The following is a 17695-nucleotide window of genomic DNA, read 5'->3' on the forward strand; positions in this document are numbered from 1 at the left end:
AGATAGGAAAAAGTGAGCAGTTTGCCAAGAAATTTATCCACCTCTGTCAGCCATGTTCTGAAAGGTTTTGAGCCACACTTCTTCCAATCTGTTGCCAGTCATCTCCCTAACCACCCTACCCTAGCTAGCTCTACCTGCCTGTTCTATGACCTATCCTGCTTCTGCCTAGTATTTCTTTTGATAGAACCATAAAAGATACCTGTGGCTCAGGCATTTAACTTTGTGATTGCAAAGGCGTGTTAATAGAGCTTCCTTTTCACTTCTGAGATGGTAACACAGAGCCACATATTGGAATGTGTGATTCTGAACACGGAGAAAGTCTCCAATAGCACTAAGGAAGGGGTAACGCATGCTATATTATACCCCAGGGTCAGTTGGTTAGGTCACTTGTGTTGAGGGCCCCTGGGCCTTAGCAGAATAGTGACTGTCTGGGAATGAGGGTGTTGATCCGAAGCAGAACAAGAGGGGGATGTCATTCATAACACACAGGATCAGCCCTGTTCTCATCAGTCCAATCATATTTAAGTTATGTATATTAAAGAATCAATCAAGTCCTGTTAAAAACACCATGTACACAAAATTTCTACTTTCCTTTGCTCCTTGTTGTTTGTGGAGATGGTACCTATAGTGAAAATCAGTTCCTAAATTAAAACTTAGAGATTCTAGATTTTAAATAGAAGCTACATTTACAGTGTTTATTCACTATGGTGGTTATTGTGGGTTAGTGTTCCTGTCACTAAATGGTACAAAAATATCTGCTGTTTGAAATTCTGGAAACAGGTCGATACCTCTGCTATATAAACTCAGTGGAACTTGGATTTGAGCTTTTTGTTTGATAGCTTGTTTTTTTGAAAAGGTGAGGATTTTTAACATTTAAATTAGTTATCTCATTGCTACCTATTGCTATATTTGCTGACCTATAAAAATTCAGTGATTGGCATTTAAATAAAAATTATATGATGTTTGAGATTTGCTTCTAAGTAACCTGTTTGGGGGAAGGAGGAGAAGGGATGTATGTGAACAAAGATGGGTCACATGTTGATAATTATTGAAACTAGATGATAGTTACTTGGGGGTTTATTTTACTATTCTTTGTACTTTAGGTTATATTTGAAGATTTTTTCATAATAAAAAGTAAGTTGGAGAGGGGGCTTCTGAGAAAATTTAATTTTATGGGTTTCTATGAAGGTTTAAAAAGTCTCCATATTGGTGGAAACATTGTCATAATCACTGTCAATGTGTCATCCTCCTATGATGTCCCAGAGAGATACAGATAGGACATAACAAATTCTAAGTGACTGTTCGCAGTAGTTGGTTGTTCCCGAATTCTTATACATTGAATACTGCTTTTAAATAAGTGACTAGGCCTAGAGAATCATTTTTCTCTGAGGATTTTATCATGATGGAATATGCAACCATGTTTGTTTTTTTTTAAACACAATTTAGTGTAGTATCATAGAACTGTCTTTTACTCTTCCTCCCAAAGTCCTCAATGGGGAATTAGAATACTTATTATTTTCGGTATTATTTGAATGAAGATCTAGTTTATTTCTTCATTTACAGATGGGGGAACCGAGACCTAGAAAATGATTTGCCAGATTTGTACTATCAAGTGGCAGTTTCTTTTGTATTCTAAATATTTGGCTAAATTATTACTCTGCATTTGGACAAGTTCAGCAACTCTGTTCTTCGCCACCACTGACAAAAACTTATGTTCTTCCCCACCATCTCCACAAAAAAGTTATAAATACATTAAAATCATCATTTTAGAATCAAGTTTCTATTTATTTATCCAAGGTCATATTTAAGTTATATATATTAAAGAATCAAGGGAGGTTTTGGTGGCATTTGGAAGAGCTGTTACTTTTATAAGTTCTTTTTCCTATATTTTTATTTCTTTGCCTTCTCCCCCTCTTTGTGAGGGGGATATCTATATCTATATTTTCATTTTTCAATGTGTATTTTGGCTAAAAGTTTTCATTGTGAAATAATAATCTGGGTCACTGGTCTTAATCAAACAAAAATGTCTGTTAAAAATAATAAGAAACAAGAACACGAAACTAAACTTTTTTAAAAAAACAGAAGAGGGGCTGGCCTGGTGGCACAGCAGTTAAGTGCGCGCGCTCTGCTGCGGCGGCCTGGGGGTTCGCAGGTTCGGATCCTGCCGATGTACCGCTTGTCAAGCCATGCTGTGGCGGCATCCCATATAAAGTAGTGGAGGATGGGCACGCATGTTAGCCCAGGGCCAGTCTTCCTCCGCAAAAAGAGGAGGATTGGCATCAGAAGTTAGCTCAGGGCTGATCTTCCTCACAAAAAATAAAAGTAAAAAAGAAGCCCATCATCTGAACATTTTCTCTCAACTCTTGTGATCCTCTTCAAGCTATAAGTTTAGATTTTTATACCAGAAGCACAGCAGGGTCTAAAATAAAGGGTTTTTCACAGAATTGATGTTGCCAGCATGAAATGTACAGAAATCGATCTGTTATCTTCAGAATTCTGCCTTCCAGCTGTGCCATGGCTAAGACTCTAGGGAGTGAGTGTTAGCATATTTGTTTGGTTTCCTAAATGCTAAGAGGCACTTACCTTCCACACTATACAATTTGGTGTGGTTGGCTGTCCAGCTAGTGTTTTTAGAATCCAGGGGTGGGTGAGGAGGGAAAGAATTCAGATGAGGGTTGAGTTGTACTAATAACTAGTTTGTTTGGCTTTTTCTGCACTATTTCTTAGTCTTCTGTTAAGCCCCAATCACCCTTAAAGTAGGAAGTGTAAAATATACTTTAATAATTTGGACTTTAATTATTATATATTATAGTTATTTCCAGTCCAGATTTCCAAAAGAGGCTACCTTAAGAAGACAGAACAGCTGTTCCCCTCAGAGATTTGTATTGGGTCCTGAATTCATATGGACTTTTTAAAATAGTTATTTTTTTAGAGACGTCCTCTTTACCCAGCATGAAAAGACACCCATACCACTTCTGATTGTATTTTAGTGTTTGTTGATGCAGCCATCATAAAAGGGAATGTATTTCTTTTGTGCTCTCTCCTCCTTTTTTAAACTTGTTGAATGACCTTTGCATTAGGCACCATCCTGGGAAAGGAGGCTGGGGTGGGTAAAGTAGGAACTAGGGAGAATATTTACCTCTCTCAGTAAATTGAGAAATGTATTTTCAGGCTTTATAGGACATTACTGCCTCCTTAAGTGAGAGTGTATTTTCATTTTCTTTTTCCAGCTAGGTCTAAGTTGCTTTTTCAGCTATTAAAATTCAGATATTTTTATTTTCAACAAGGTCTTCTCCTTTGCCTTTGGTACATATCTTAGATTTATACAGTCGTTTTTCTAAGAATTTTAATTTCCCTTTTGTCTCAGGTATTTACCACCAGAGTGTTTTGTGGTTGGGAAAGAACCACCCAAGATCTCAAATAAAGTTGACGTCTGGTCAGTGGGTGTGATATTCTACCAGTGTCTTTATGGAAGGAAGGTAAGGAAGAAGGTTGGATGTGGTGGCTTGACTTCCTTCTTGGGTGGCTCATGTATACAGTGGCATGGTGTGGGTTAGTCTCTTGGAGTTAATCATTGGGTTATATAAAATGGAATCCTGAAAGTTGTAGTTTGGAGAAAATACAGACTTAATATGCATAAGCAGAAATTTTCAACCCTAGGGCACCTAATGCATTCTGCTGGGCTGTTGAAAACATGCATTTTTTTTGCTGTTCTCAATTAGATCCAGGATATGTTTCTATTCTGATACTATGTGTAGGAATCAAATGAAGTAGTTTATTTAAGTGTACTGTCTTCCCAAGAGCCATTCTTAAGGGTCCCAAGAACTGAAACTTGAAATATTTGCAGGGCTCTTTATTCTCAACCACCCGTTAGTGAGAGCTGTTATTAGTAAAAGCATGCTTTATATTTCTATACTGGGGAGGTGGTGTCAGAAAGTATTCATTGTCTGTTACCTCTCATCAAGGTGATGATATATCATTTGAACAAGTAATAACTTAGGTAGTAAACTATGCCTAATGAATTTTCATGTTTGTTTTTTCCTTGTGAGCATAATACCTTATAAATGTATATATTAGGATCCAGTTGTCTAATTATATTCATGTTTCTGCTGTCTGTGTTTGTATGTTTCAGTGCTCCCCATTAGGCTGTGGATATAAGTCATGTGGCAGTTCTGTAACTCCCCTGGAATCTTAATATTTTGATTACGATCTCGAGACCAAACTCTTAATTCAGATTTCAGCTTCCTCTTTAAGTTCTCCTTGGTCTTTGTTTCTTTATCCTACCTCTCTAAGATGGGGAAAGTATTCAGAGATAGCACGGGTTAATTACTATAATGTGGAAGTACTGCTGATAATGGTGTCAGAGGTTATCTAGAAAGAATTGTTTGTGATCTCTCAGTAGAAACACAGTAGAGATGACACTAGGCTTGAACTTATTTTTTAAGAGTTTATTAGAAAATGGCAATTTGGGGCACAGATGAAGCCACTAAGTAGCCCCAGCTGTGTTTTTTCGTACTCTGCCCTTACCCTTCTACTCTTGTACTTCCTTTTCCATCTCTTTTTATCTGTGCCTTGGGTCTAACGCAGGTGCCTAGGAGCACACATATGTATTAAGCCCACGGGTATCACTCAAAGCAAGAGTTTGCTGGTTCCCGCCCTGAATCTTCTCTTCTTTGCTGTAAGCAAAACTTAGCAGAGGTACTAGGATATAGCAGATGCTGCTTCTGGTCCCAGCTCTGCCTTATATTAGATGTTGGACTGTGAGCAAGTTCCTTAAGCTCTGAGCCTTTGCACCTTTATCTATAAAATGAGAGAATTAGAGGAGACAGTCTCCAAAGTTCCTTCTAGTAGTTCTTATTGAGACACGTCTTCTCCTTTCCCTTCCCTATGGTTTTGAATTGTGTTCTCATTAATTTTAACCAGAGGCCCACTTTTGTTTGTTTTGTTTTTATATGATAGCCTTTTGGCCATAACCAGTCCCAACAAGACATCCTACAAGAAAATACTATTCTTAAAGCTACTGAAGTGCAGTTCCCACCAAAGCCAGTAGTAACACCTGAAGCAAAGGTAAGTTTTGACCCGTTGGCCAGCGGAAATGACTGCTTTGCTTTCTGTATTATTTCTCTGGGTAATAGTGGAGGCATTATTCAATACAAAATTCAGGAGTCATTAAAAACATCCTCCTCCTTCTAAATGCATATTTCTTCAACCCCTATACTCCCCGTCTCGTCCCACAACAGACATTTATTGAGTGCCTATTAAGCACTAGTTACTGTTCTAGGTGGTGGAGAAGGAACTGTGAATATGTAGCAATGAACTACAAAGACAAGCTCCCTGCCCTTAAGAAGTTTACCTTCCACTAGGTGAGACAAACAATAAATAAAAACAGATACGTTCCAGATGGTAATAAATGTTATGAAGAAAATAAACCAGAGTAAGGAGGTGGAGAGGTGGGAACCCCTTTTTTGATGGCATGGTCAGGGAGGGCCTCAATGATGAAGTGAGGTTTTGAGCAGTCGTGAATGATGTGAAGGTGTGAGCTGTGTGTAGATTTGGAGAAGAATATTCTGAACAGAGAGAAGTGAGTAAAGCTCAGATGTGAGTGTGAGCTTAGTAGACCCACAGGGCAGGCCGGGAGCCAGAAGGGAGAATGGTAGGAGAGGCAGCAGGGCAGATTATGTGATGGAAAGCACTGGAAGGTTTTAATCAGGGCAACAGATTGCTGTTTCAAAAGCCTAGACTGTAACTGTAGAAAGAGAATTCAAAGTAAAAGGAGTTTATTTGACCGGTATCCAACCCAAGAAAACCTGTTTAACTCCAGTTCCAGGTATCTCACTAAGAAAGGTTCATTTTTAAAGGCCAAGGATTATTATGTTCAGTTCTGTGAATTTGTTTTTATCTTCCAAATGCTTTAATCAACCAACTACCTATAGGTGTCTTTGATTTTGGAAAACCAGAATTGGTATTATACTTTTGTGTTTTATTAATTAAATGTGGGAAAAATAGAAAATAAATCATTTCATGTTTTAGTTTTTTTTAATAGACTTTATTTTTTAGAGCAGTTTTAGATTCACAGCAAAATTGAGTGGAAAGTTTAGAGTTGCCATATACTCCCTGTCCCCACACACGCACAGTGTCCCCCACTGTCAACATCCCGCACCAACGTGGTACATTTGTTAACGATCAATGGACCGACATCAAGGCATCATTATCACCCTAATGTAAAGTATGGACTTTGGGTGATAATGATATTTTAGATTTTTAAAAATCAGTTCATTTGTTTGAAATAATTATGTTACAAGACTTTGATTAAGTAGAACTGTGGTTAAAAAGACAGATAATCTGGGCCGGCCCCGTGGCTTAGCGGTTAAAGTGCGCGCGCTCTGCTGCTGGCAGCCTGGGTTCGGATCCCGGCGCGCACCGTCATACCGCTTCTCCAGCCAGGCTGAGGCCACATCCCACATACCGCAACTAGAAGGATGTGCAGCTATGACATAAAACTATCTACTGGGGCTTTGGGGGGAAAATAAATGAATAAATAGAATCTTAAAAAAAAAAAAACAAAAAAAAAGAGATAATCTGTTTAAGGGCCTTTATGATAAGAGTTGTAGAAACTGAGACTACATAGCACTTCACACCTAGCACAAAGGAAACTTCTATGTTGGTAGTCAATTAGGATCCCAAAATCAAACCCCACTCACAGTATGTTTTTATGTCTTCACTATTCTTGGGGAGATAAGTCCTGTTCAGGTTTCCCTTTACTACTTAGGGATGTGCCTGATCGTTTGCTTATTGACCTTTCAGGGAAGAATGAGATACACAGGGAAAGGATTTACCACTCTGTGACACGTTGTAGTTTAGTCAGTGTCGGACTCCTCACCCTACGTGTGGTGGTAGTTTGTCATTACAATTCCCTCTTCCTCAGGACGTTCACTTGAGGCCATGGTTTGTAGATGCAAGACCATGAAGTTAGACTGTGCCCATGCAAACCAGCTAAGGCGAAGAGAGATTTTTGTGTTGGTCTTTGTGCTTTGGGGGCAGAGGTATTTAGAGGTTATGCCCCCATTCCCCCTCAGGAATGCCTCAGCCGCCTCTGTTTAGGAAGGAGTCAGTGGCCACAGAGAGGTACCGCTGCCAGTGCATCTCCTGATCTTCTCCAGGTCTGCCTGGTGGTTTCTGGGCAAGACTCGGAGCCCCTTCTCTTTAGGAGACGTTTGCTCTGGGCCCTGGCAGCTGCTACAGAGCCTCAGGTTTCCGGCTTGGGGTGCCAGGATTATCTGCTTCAGGCTTCTTCAAGAAACTTTCCTTTCAGGCATTTATTCGACGATGCTTGGCCTACCGAAAGGAGGACCGCATCGATGTCCAGCAGCTGGCCTGTGACCCCTACTTGCTGCCTCACATCCGAAAGTCGGTCTCCACAAGTAGCCCTGCTGGAGCTGCTATTGCATCAACCTCTGGGGCGTCCAATAACAGTTCTTCGAATTGAGACCCACTCCTAGGCCACAAACTGTTCAACACGCACAAAGTGGACAAATGGCATTCAGCAGCGGGTTTGGAACATAGCGAATCCGAATGGATCTCATGAAACCTGTACCAGGTGCTTTTATTTTCTTGCTTTTTTCCCATCCATAGAGCATGACAGCATCGATTCTCATTGAGGAGAAACCTTGGGCAGCTCTGGCCAGGCCTCATAGGAAAAGGCCGCGCCTGAGGTTCCGGCGTCATCGGCCACTGCGTGTGGCTGCTCTGAGTGAGGAAAAAATTTAAAAGAAAAACTGGTTCCATGTACTGTGAACTTGAAAACATGCAGACTCAGGGGGGTCCCTGATGCAGTGCTTCAGATGAAGAATGTGGACTTGAAAATACAGACTGGGCTAGTCCAGTGTCTATATTTAAACTTGTTCTTTTCTTTTAATAAAGTTTAGGTAACATCTCCTGAAAAGCTTGTAGCACAAAGGCTCAGCTGGGGATGGTGTTTGACTTCGGAGGAAAAAAGTTGCTATTGCCCGTTAAAGGCACTAGAGTTAGTGTTTTATCCCTAAATAATTTCAATTTTTAAAAACATGCAGCTTCCCTCCCCCCTTTTTTATTTTTGAAAGAATACATTTGGTCATAAAGTGAAACCCGTATTAGCAAGTACGTGGCAATGTTCATTCCAGTCAGATGCAGCTTTCTCCTCCGTCTGGTCTCCTGTTTGCAATTGCTTCCCTCATCTCAGTAGGGAAAAAATTGAGTGGGAGTACTGAGATGTGTGGGTTTTTGCCATTGGACAAAGAATGAGGTTAGAAGACTGCAGCTTGGAGTCTCTCTAGGTTTTCAACTATTTCTTCACAATTTGAACACTTGACGGTTGTCCCTTTTAATTTATTTGAAGTGCTATTTTTTTAAATAAAGGTTCATCTGTCCATGCAGTCCTCTTGGATTCTCTGAATGTAGTAACCATTGAAACTGTTCTAAAGGTAGGCAGAAATGCGCTGAGGAGCTAAATGCTCCCGAGATCAGGAGTTCCTACCCACAGTCTCTGTGTGCTTGCTGAACGGTGTACATTTCTTGTTAACCATGATATTAAAACTTGATCAGCACATAAGCTTTCCTTTCTTAGATCTTTTGACAGGAAACAACCTCCAGTCCTCTAAATTTTGTGGGTGTGTGCTGGTGTGTGTGTGTGTGTGTGTGCATGTGCACACACACTTTGTCTAACTCACTTTATTTAATAGATTCATCAAGTGGAGTTTAAAAATAATCTCAAGGGAAATAGGTTATTTTAAATATGAACATTCTTTTAGAACTAATTTTTTTAAAAATGTGGGTGTTTCTGAGATGTATGCTTAGCTGACGATGGAGCTACAATGGGCACTGCATGGCTCCACTGTGCCCTTGAAACAGCAGAGCACTCAACAGTAGAAAAGGAAGGAGGCCAGAGCCTGAACATGTGGTAGCCAGCTTGGAATGTTACTGACATATGTGGCAAGAGGGCTCAGCCAGAAATATTTAAAGATGCAGCATTCAGGCATGCAAGTTCCCTGGGCAGCGGGGGGAGGCAGAAAGGGTAAAGAGCTCTCAAATAACTCATGACTCTGATGTTTCTTTTACATGTGGCACTGGTGACACATTTTCTAAGACCTTTGTTTTGTGGACCTGCCCCTATCTCCCCTGTATCAGGCGATCTTAAGGGAAAATGGAGTATTCCAAATTGGAGAGAAGTTCATGGGTAGGTATTGTGTTGTGAAACTCTGAATGGAAGGAAGTCAGCACCAGAGCCCTTGGTGCCCCCAGCTTTCCTAAAGCTATTTTATTGCAATATATATTTATACACATGTGCGTGCACACACTTACACACACATATGTATGCCTACATGATATGTGTGTGTGTGTGTGTGTGTATAGTACCTTTTTTTAGCCATTACTTTCAAGCTCCTAAGCAGAGAATACCCGTGGGGTCTCAAAGGATGAGCACAACACCAAACAGATGGTGTAGGCATACGTAACTAGATGGATGAAGTTAAGATCGTGTTTAAACTTACTCAAAATATGAAGTTCTATTCCTTTTTTTCCTCCCTCTCATTCAATGATCTGGCAGGATTTTTTTTTTTTTTTTTTTTTTTACTTTTTTTTAAAGTTGAAAGAATGCTGCATCTTTAAGCTTTCCCTGTAACTTCCTGCCTCCTTCTCCCCATGGGCTTGTAAGTGAAGCTGCAGGACTTGATTTGTTGATCTACCTTTCCTGCCCTCGTCCCTGCAGAAGGGACGCCCTCTCCCCTTGCTTTTATTGGGTCTGGGGCCTGGTTGGGGCTGACTGGGTTTGGTTGAGTCTGGCCAAGACCTCTTTCCACTGCATGGACTACCCCCAGAATGCTGACCTTTTCTAGACTTTTAAGTAGCCAATGAAATCACTAAGTGGGGTTCTTCCATGTCATATTTTGTTAATATGGGTTTCACTTTTTCCAAGGATAATCCCTTATTGCCACAATGTTGATTTACTTTAAACAATGACAAAATGTGTATGAATTTGTAATGAAACCCAGCCAGACTGTGTTGGCCTTTCCCAATTTGAGGGGTGGGGAGGATATTAAAATAAGTTTTAAGAAGTGAATTTCCCAGCCTCTTGATTTTACTCTAGTTCTCCAGCTTCAAACAGAGCCGTTACCATCTAGGGTGTAGAGAGGGGATCCTGGTAGCCGGCCGAGTCCCAGTGGATATTGCAGGCATGATGGGAATGTATTGATTCGTGCAAGACCTTTTGTACCTCTGATGTGCCAACAGCCATGATCATGGGTGGGAATACAGCAGTGAACAGGAGAGGGAAGGCCCAGTCGTCAGCTCACAACCCAGGGGTGAAGGCACTGGGCCCCAGGAAGGGATGGAATACGGGGGTGTCCAAGGGGAACGTATAGGGCTCCGAATCTGCCGTCGTGAGATGAGCAGCTTTAAATGGAGAATTACCAGTAAGAACCGTATGCACTCCACTTCTGTGGCTGACCTGGACACGTCTGCTGTCTGTTTAGAGGGTTTGTGTCCCTCCTTCCTTTGTGTCCAGGAAGGACAGGTTTTCCTCCAGCTGAGAAGATTAGCAGTCAAGGAGCTCTTGTGTTTCTTAATTTAGAAAATAACTGTCTTTAAACATAGTTATCTCCTAGAATCCTAGACCTAGAAACAAGCCTCAGGTCCAGCTCCCTGCTTCTAAGAAGGCGAAGTTTACAACTACCTTGACCCACCTTGGCGATTTTTGCTTTCTGAGAATCTTTCCTTCCCTCCCTTAATCATTCTAATTGCCCAAGCTCTCTTTGTCTGTAATTAAAATCTGCCCCGGGGTAAGTGGGGGAGAGACATGGTACACAAACTAGTTGGGGTATGGGAAGTCCCTGCTTCCTAAAATTAGCTATTTTGTTTTAGTTTCTTTTTTGTGTGTGTGAGGAAGATTGGCTCTGAGCTAGATTAGCCCTGAGCTAACATCTGTGCCCATCTTCCTCTATTTTTGTATGTGAGACGCTGCCACACATGGCTTGATGGGCGGTGCATAAGTCCATGCCTGGGATTTGAACCTGCGAACCCCGGGCTGCCAAAGCGGAGCATGTGAACTCAACCACTACTACGCCGGGCTGGCCCCATGTTTTGTTTTAGTTTCTTAAGGCAAAATAAGCTAGTGGGTAAGAGTCTGGGCTTTAGAATAAGATCTGGTTCAAATCCCACCTCTGCAAGCTTCAGGGATATCTCCTTGCATGGTTGTAGTAAGAAGCGGAAATAGGTATGTAAAGTGCCTGGCACATACGAGGGGAATCAAAAACTATGGCTTAAAAAAGATTAAAAGATCCAGTTAAGTGGGATTGCTGGTCTGGAACCCCAAGTTTGCTGGTTGAGGTTCAGAGCTTTTCTCCTCACCAGGTTGTCAGAAGGTCCTTTTGCCTTGGGTAAGGGATGCAGACCTTTCAGGAGTCCTCTTCTCTGGCTTAAGATTCAATATCAACCCCTATCCTATGAAGTCAGCAGTCTTCTCTTACCCTGGATCCAAGACTTCCGGCTGAGTCTGGGAGGAGCATCTTTTAGGCCAGTGTGGCCCCCAGCCCAGCAGCATCAGCGTCACCTGGGAACCTGTTAGAAATGCATGTTCTCAGGCCCCCCAGCACTATTATCTGCGTCCCAGATGGCACGAGCACTGAAGGTCACAAGTCCTGCTGACCTTCCTGTCAGCCAATACAGTAAGGGTGGGGCAATCAGAGAGAGTAGCTATCAGGCCTTGTCTAAGCTCACCCAGCTGAAAGACGGAGACGACTGTTTTGTTTTCTGTGTTTAGCAATAAAAATGTTATCTTACTAGGCCTGATGTCATACATATGCTCTTTTATGGGGAGCCCCAGGAGGGCCCCTACAACACATCCCTTATACGACAATACACTCAAGAATCATTCACTTCTTTGGGCAAAGCTTCTTACCTTTGGCCTTCTGTTAAAATACATAACAGCTTACCAGTACCTTCTTGCGAATTAATGTATCACGTTTTTCTTTGACCTGAGGGGTCCAGGGCTGTAGGAGAGGGCTGAGACCTGGGCTGGACTGCAGCTCTTTGGAAGGGGTGGGGGAGGAAAGAGTATAGAAAGGTTGCAGGGAGAGGAGGAGGGTTAAGGAAGGAGTGGTTAGGGACTCTGGCTGCTGCTGAGCTCTGCGGGTGGGTTGGGGGAACCTGCCAGAGGCTGGGAAAACAGGCCTGGGAGCAGGTCTGGGACCTGGTTGGGGCAGGGAATACAAGAGCCCTATTGTGCTGAGGGAGCTCTGCAGGGGCCCGAGACAGGCTGCTGGAGTCAGCGAAGGGGTGTATGTGTATGTGTGAGGCACTGGGCAAGAGACCCCGTGGTGTGAAGAGGTCAGAGAGCAGCTGGCTGGCTGACTTGGCCCCACCCATCCCTGGCCACTGGTCAGACCTCCTGGGTGTGGAGGGAAGTGCCCAGCTAGAGAACGCTACCTCAGCCTCATCAGCCTCCAGGCACAGCCTGCAACTGTGGTGGCCTCCTGTGCTGTCCAGCCTTTTCACCCTTGGGGAGGCAGGCGCAGAGGGCAGTATCAGCAAAGGGAAGAGGCTCTGGCACTGCTGCTCTGCAGAGAAGTTTGTGGCTTCAACTATGTGGATTCACAGCCTAGGCACAGGCAAGGGAGAAGCATTTTACAGATGAGGAAACTGAGGCCCACAGAGATTTGGTGACTGGTGAGCAGGATCGAATGGGGAGGGACTGCAGGCTTGAAAATTTTGCGAGGTGGATTTTCTGAGTGCCATCCTTGGGCAGAGACTGCTGTGGGTGAAGGCTGCACCTCGGCTCCCAGCTGGAGGCATATCTTATCCTAATCTAGGGCACCACCCCACCCCGGGCTCTCTTCATTGCGTCCCAGCCCCTCATGGCTAGCCCTTCGAAATCTACTTGGAGGACCAGCTTGTGTAGTCCTGGGCTGGAACTGAACTTAGGCAGGAAAATTGGGGCATGGCTTCACAGAACATTTGTGCTTCAGGTTCCCCAGTTATCTGATCTTGTCATCTTGCTTTATAGATGATGAAGCAAAAATCCTGCCCTGACCCAGCCTCGGGCAACTCTATATCTTCCTGTTCGTGTGTCCTAATTGACAGGTGGGAAGATCCTCTGCCTTGACTTCCTCATGGTCACCGTAAGGTTGAAGGGGGTGGGAGATGTCAAGATGTTTCAGCAACTAAAAAGTAAAAAGCAGAGGGTGTTCTTAGATGCTTCCTCAGTGTCCCAGGGGCCCCTGGAGAGATGTCTGCAGGACCTAGAAGGCCCCCCAGTGCAGGCCTTGGCTTGTTCCTTGAAGGAAGCCAGTCATGGAGTCAGACCAGAGCCCTGTGCCCTAAGAGAAGGGCATGCCGCTGGGAAGCATGAAAAGGAAGGTCTTTGCCTACAAGTTAATTTCAGGAGCCATTGCTTCTTTCCCTCTGCAGACTCTCAGAACCCTACCCACAACCTTAACACTAACCCTGCTCCTCAGCCCACGTTAACTAGACAAAACTGTGCCCAGTTTTCGAATCTGGTAGAACAAGATGTCAGGAGAGCCCCTAGCGAGGACTGCATTCAGGTCACAACTCTCAACTTGCTCTGTAACCTTGGGCCAGGCACTCACACTCTGAGCCACTGAACTTCATGCATCCACTCAAAAGACATCTCTTGAGAGTCTTCTGTTTATAATATGCTGGGCTAGGCTCTGTGGGAGGTAAAAAGGTACATCAGACTTGGCTCCTGCTTTAAGGAAGGTTATCATTTAGAAGCTAAATGTGATAAATGTTAGCTGGGAGCTGAGAAATTCTGTAAGAGCAAGATGAGGTCCCTGGGGATTTGGGAGATGATGGTGAGCTGGGCTTTGAAAGATGGGCAGAATGAAATAGAATGCGAAGGGGCAGTGTTGGCAGCAAAGGGTCTTTCACACTTTCTGTGGTCTTCCCATATGGAATGGTGGTCACGCCAAGACCTCTCCATGCCCTCTCACAGCTCCAGGCCTTGGCCATCTGACCATCTTTGAAAACTTGAGCGTCACCTGCAGTCTTCCTTCCTGTGGACTCACAGCGCCTGTACGCCTTTCCCTTACTTCACTGCCTTGTCCCATGTGTGCTCACTTGGCACCACGAGAGCTGGCCCCTCGGTAAGCCCAGGGCCTGGGTGAAGGAATGACAAATAGTTGGCCTGCTGCAGCATGGTGCACAGAAGGGGCAGTAGGGCTGGACAGGTGGTGGTGAGGGACCTCAGATGTGAGACTGAGGAGGAGGTTGGGGCAGTGTGTTAGGTACAAGTCTGGTTAGGGAGTGAACAGATTGGGGCTGGACAGGGACAGCCATGGAGCCTGCGTAGCTGGTGCCAGATCCTCAACAGCTTGTTGAGTGTTTTTCAGATTTGTTTGATGGCAACCCACACACAGTAAAAAACACTTATCTCAACCCAATACATTTCACAGAATAGAACTTAGTTCTGATATTTACTGTTTTACTTCATTTTTAAAACACTGGTCACTACCCATTGGTGCCCCAGTCCACTTCTTGCTGCTTCACTGGGGGCTGTGTAAGGTCTGGCCAGCCTCTTGGAGCTGCAGTGGCGGTGGTGGGCCAGCTGGATGCAGCCATCTGGCTCCTGTTCTGGTCAGGGGCTCTATTCCACTAGGGGCCTAGGAAAGGATGGATCAGGGGAGGTTCTGCCTCTCTGCAGAGCAAACCTCCCGCCTGTTCTGCCTCCAGGCTAGGATCAGTGTGAGCCACAGAAGGCTGTTGGCAGGGACTGGGCCCAGCTTTGCTTTGGAGGGTCAAGAACTGAGACTAGAGAGACCTCATCCTGCCTGTCCTTACTGAGGTGGGGAGAGGGAGACAGGGACCAGGGACAGCCTCAGATGACATCTTGAGGAGAGAGGGAGATGCAGAAGCTGCCAGCCCAGCCAGAGCTGTGGACCAGTGTAGCCTCGACACCTGACTCAGCCCCATCCTCAGTTCAAGGACAGGCTCAGAAGAACAGCAGCTCCAGGTTTGGAGAGGCCCCTGTAGGGCAGACAGGGTGATGTGACGTCCCTCTCCCCTTGTTCTGGCACCAGCTGGGTAGGGCAGTAGAAGGTTCTGGGAACTACATCCCACCCACTGAAGCTAGTTCTTCAGCTCGGCTCTGCAGTCCAGTCACCTCTTCCTTGCTGGGGTGCCTCAAGCCAACCTCTGCCTTCTCTGAGCCGCCACCGGCCAGCTTGCTCCTGACCTCTAAAGCCTCTGAGTGGAGACAGGAGCCAGTGAGGATCCTAGATGCATTTGATTTGTGACCCCTGCTGCAACCTGGGCTCAGTCTTGAGCCCCCCAGCTCTGAGCTTACTTCAGGGCTCTGCCGATAGCTGTGGACATTACCTTACCATGGTGGCTCCTTCAACTGGGAGTCCGCGTCTAGACTTCTGGACTTATGGAGAGGAAGTCGGCGCTTCCTGCTTCCTGGAAGAGGTCCTGAGGTAATTATCTCCTACCCCTTGGGAAAGAAAGTGCTGGGGTTTGGAGTCCCTTTAACGGAAGTCTTCTAATACAGGCCTTGGGCTGAAGGGGAGTGGATACAAACTCAACAGGGCTCCAGAGAGCAGGGGCCCCTTCTAGGTGTTCTCCAACAAAAGAGAGAAGGGAAAGAACCTAGGGAAGGTGGGCAGAATTTTTCTTAGGTTATATTTGTGGCCATTATGGTAGACCAGTCTGGAGAAGGCAGACCAGCCAGAAAATTCCCCAGTAATGTAAATGTGGGAGAAATAGTTCCTTTAGGTTAACTGTCCCAAGATCGTACAACCTGGAAGAGGTGGAGCAAACCTTGAAACTTGGATCTGTAAGCATCCCAAGCCTGCCTTCTTCCTTCCTTTCGCCCAGTCCCTTCTGGGATCTTCAGTGCGGCGGACGAGGGGCTAGCCACGTGGACTTGAAGGGCACATTGCTTGAGTGGAGATCCAAGGGTGTGAGACACAGGAGCCCAGGGAGAGGGTAGGATCTGCCTAGGCCAGCCCTGTGCTTAGCCAGACTTTTCCCCTGGCATAGAAAGGTGCAGGGTGGGGAAATCTCGGATGCCCCTTGGAGTCACACCCCTTCTCTGGTTGCCTTCGGTAAGGACTGACCATGTCTCTCCTTTCTTTATATCCACCTATCCTACCTGGCCGCCCAGTTGCATTCTTCCTTGTCTTGTGTTCTCCTTTCTTAAGCTTTTAAGTTGTAGGCCTGGCCTGCCGGGGGTGTCCACAGGCATTGCTCTGCTCCCCTGGGCACTCTGGCTGGAGAGGCTGCCGAGCCCCAGAACCAGGGAAGAGGAGACTAATGTGAGAGGAACCCTAAGCACAGTGAGTAATGATACCAAACCTTGTATGTCAAAGGGCACCTGAGACTCAGAAGGGAAGTGGCTTTCTTGGGGACATGTGGCTAGTGAATAGCAGAGCTGGAATCCCAACTCAACTCTGACCCCCAGGCCTGGACTCACCCCACTGCCCAATGCTGGGCTATTTATGGTAATGCATTTATTAGCCCGCTAAAGTGAGCATGGAGATACTTCTAGCTGGATTAGTTTACACTTCAGAATATCCTTTTTGTATACAGTTAAACATGGAGATGTTCAGACAAGGAGGAGAGGTTGTATTGTTCTCTCAGGCAAAGGAAAACACCCAGTGTTGCAATCCTGATAAAACTGACCTGTGCAGCTCTCATGGACAGTGGGGTGGGGGTTGGGGTGAGAGGCAGGCAGGGTGAAGCGTAAGGAGTAAAAGGGAGACACCCTGATGTCCAAATGGCAAAGGAAGATGGGAAGTAGGGAGGGGACTAACCTTCCCTGAACATCTTTATCCAGGGACTGTGCCATGCCTTCATACATGACATTTAATTCTCCAGACAAGGTAGGAACTGCTGCCCCATTTACAGGTAGGAATTGTGAACTCAGAGAGAGGTTGAGTAACTCAGTGCATGTCACAAAGCTAGTAAGTGGGAGAGCAAGGATTCTCACTGGGGTCTCTCTGACTCCAAAGTCTCTGCTCCTTCCACTAAACTGGTTTTGAGGAAATCAGAAGACCCAGAAGATTGGCTAACAGTCAGTGTCTGAAGGAGAGCCATTCCTCAGTATCGATTCCACTACAGCAAATACCATCTTGGCAAAAATCCCTGGACTGGTCACAGACTTCATTAAGTCTTCAGCACCCAGCCTGATGCCTGGCACACAGCAGGCCCTTAATAAATGGCTGTCCAACTGGGCTTTCACAGGAATAGTGACGAGCCTTGCCCTTTGGAAGTAGATGAGGGTCTATGTGCTGGTGAGGGGTTCCTGTGAAAGCCCCAGCCCTCTCACAACACCCAGCACTCCTGCAGACTGTGGCTTGTTCTGCTGACAACTGATCCTGCACAGGATCTTTAAGCAGTGGGGGATTGGGCTGGATTCTCCACAGGGAGAATTGCCCAGTCATGGCCCAGCTTTCTGCCCTGCGAGCTCAAGATCTAAGACAGATGGTGGCCGCGGATATGGGCCCAGACAGACAGTCAGCAGAATACAGTGTGTAACTCTGGCATGCTGGAGCAGGAAGTCTCACCCTCTGCAGAGACTAGAACAGGGCCTCAGAGACTTGAACAAACATCTGTCCCTGCTAGTGCAGTGCACTTTCGTGCTCCTCAGCCCTTGAGCATCAGTCTGCTCTGCCTGGCATATGGCAAAAATTGTGTGTTTTCCCCACTA

At 45.1% G+C, this 17695-nt stretch overlaps 1 protein-coding gene across 6 annotated transcripts in view; it reads left to right on the forward strand.

The window, feature by feature from the left end:
* TLK2 (tousled like kinase 2) overlaps positions 1 to 8411 on the forward strand; it is a 132883-nt gene extending 124472 nt beyond the window's left edge. For all 6 annotated transcript variants that reach the window (XM_004432623.3, XM_014789137.2, XM_087441355.1 and 3 more), the window contains 3 exons: positions 3368 to 3479; positions 4960 to 5067; positions 7313 to 8411. In XM_004432623.3, the coding sequence (XP_004432680.1) occupies positions 3368 to 3479; positions 4960 to 5067; positions 7313 to 7486 (394 nt within the window). In that variant the 3' untranslated portion in view covers positions 7487 to 8411. The remainder of the gene's footprint in view (positions 1 to 3367; positions 3480 to 4959; positions 5068 to 7312) is intronic.
* Positions 8412 to 17695: the final 9284 nt, after the last annotated feature.

This window comes from Ceratotherium simum, chromosome 16 (genome assembly GCF_057802395.1).
Source record: "Ceratotherium simum simum isolate JZ-2026a chromosome 16, ASM5780239v1, whole genome shotgun sequence".
NCBI classification, from domain to species: domain Eukaryota; kingdom Metazoa; phylum Chordata; class Mammalia; order Perissodactyla; family Rhinocerotidae; genus Ceratotherium; species Ceratotherium simum.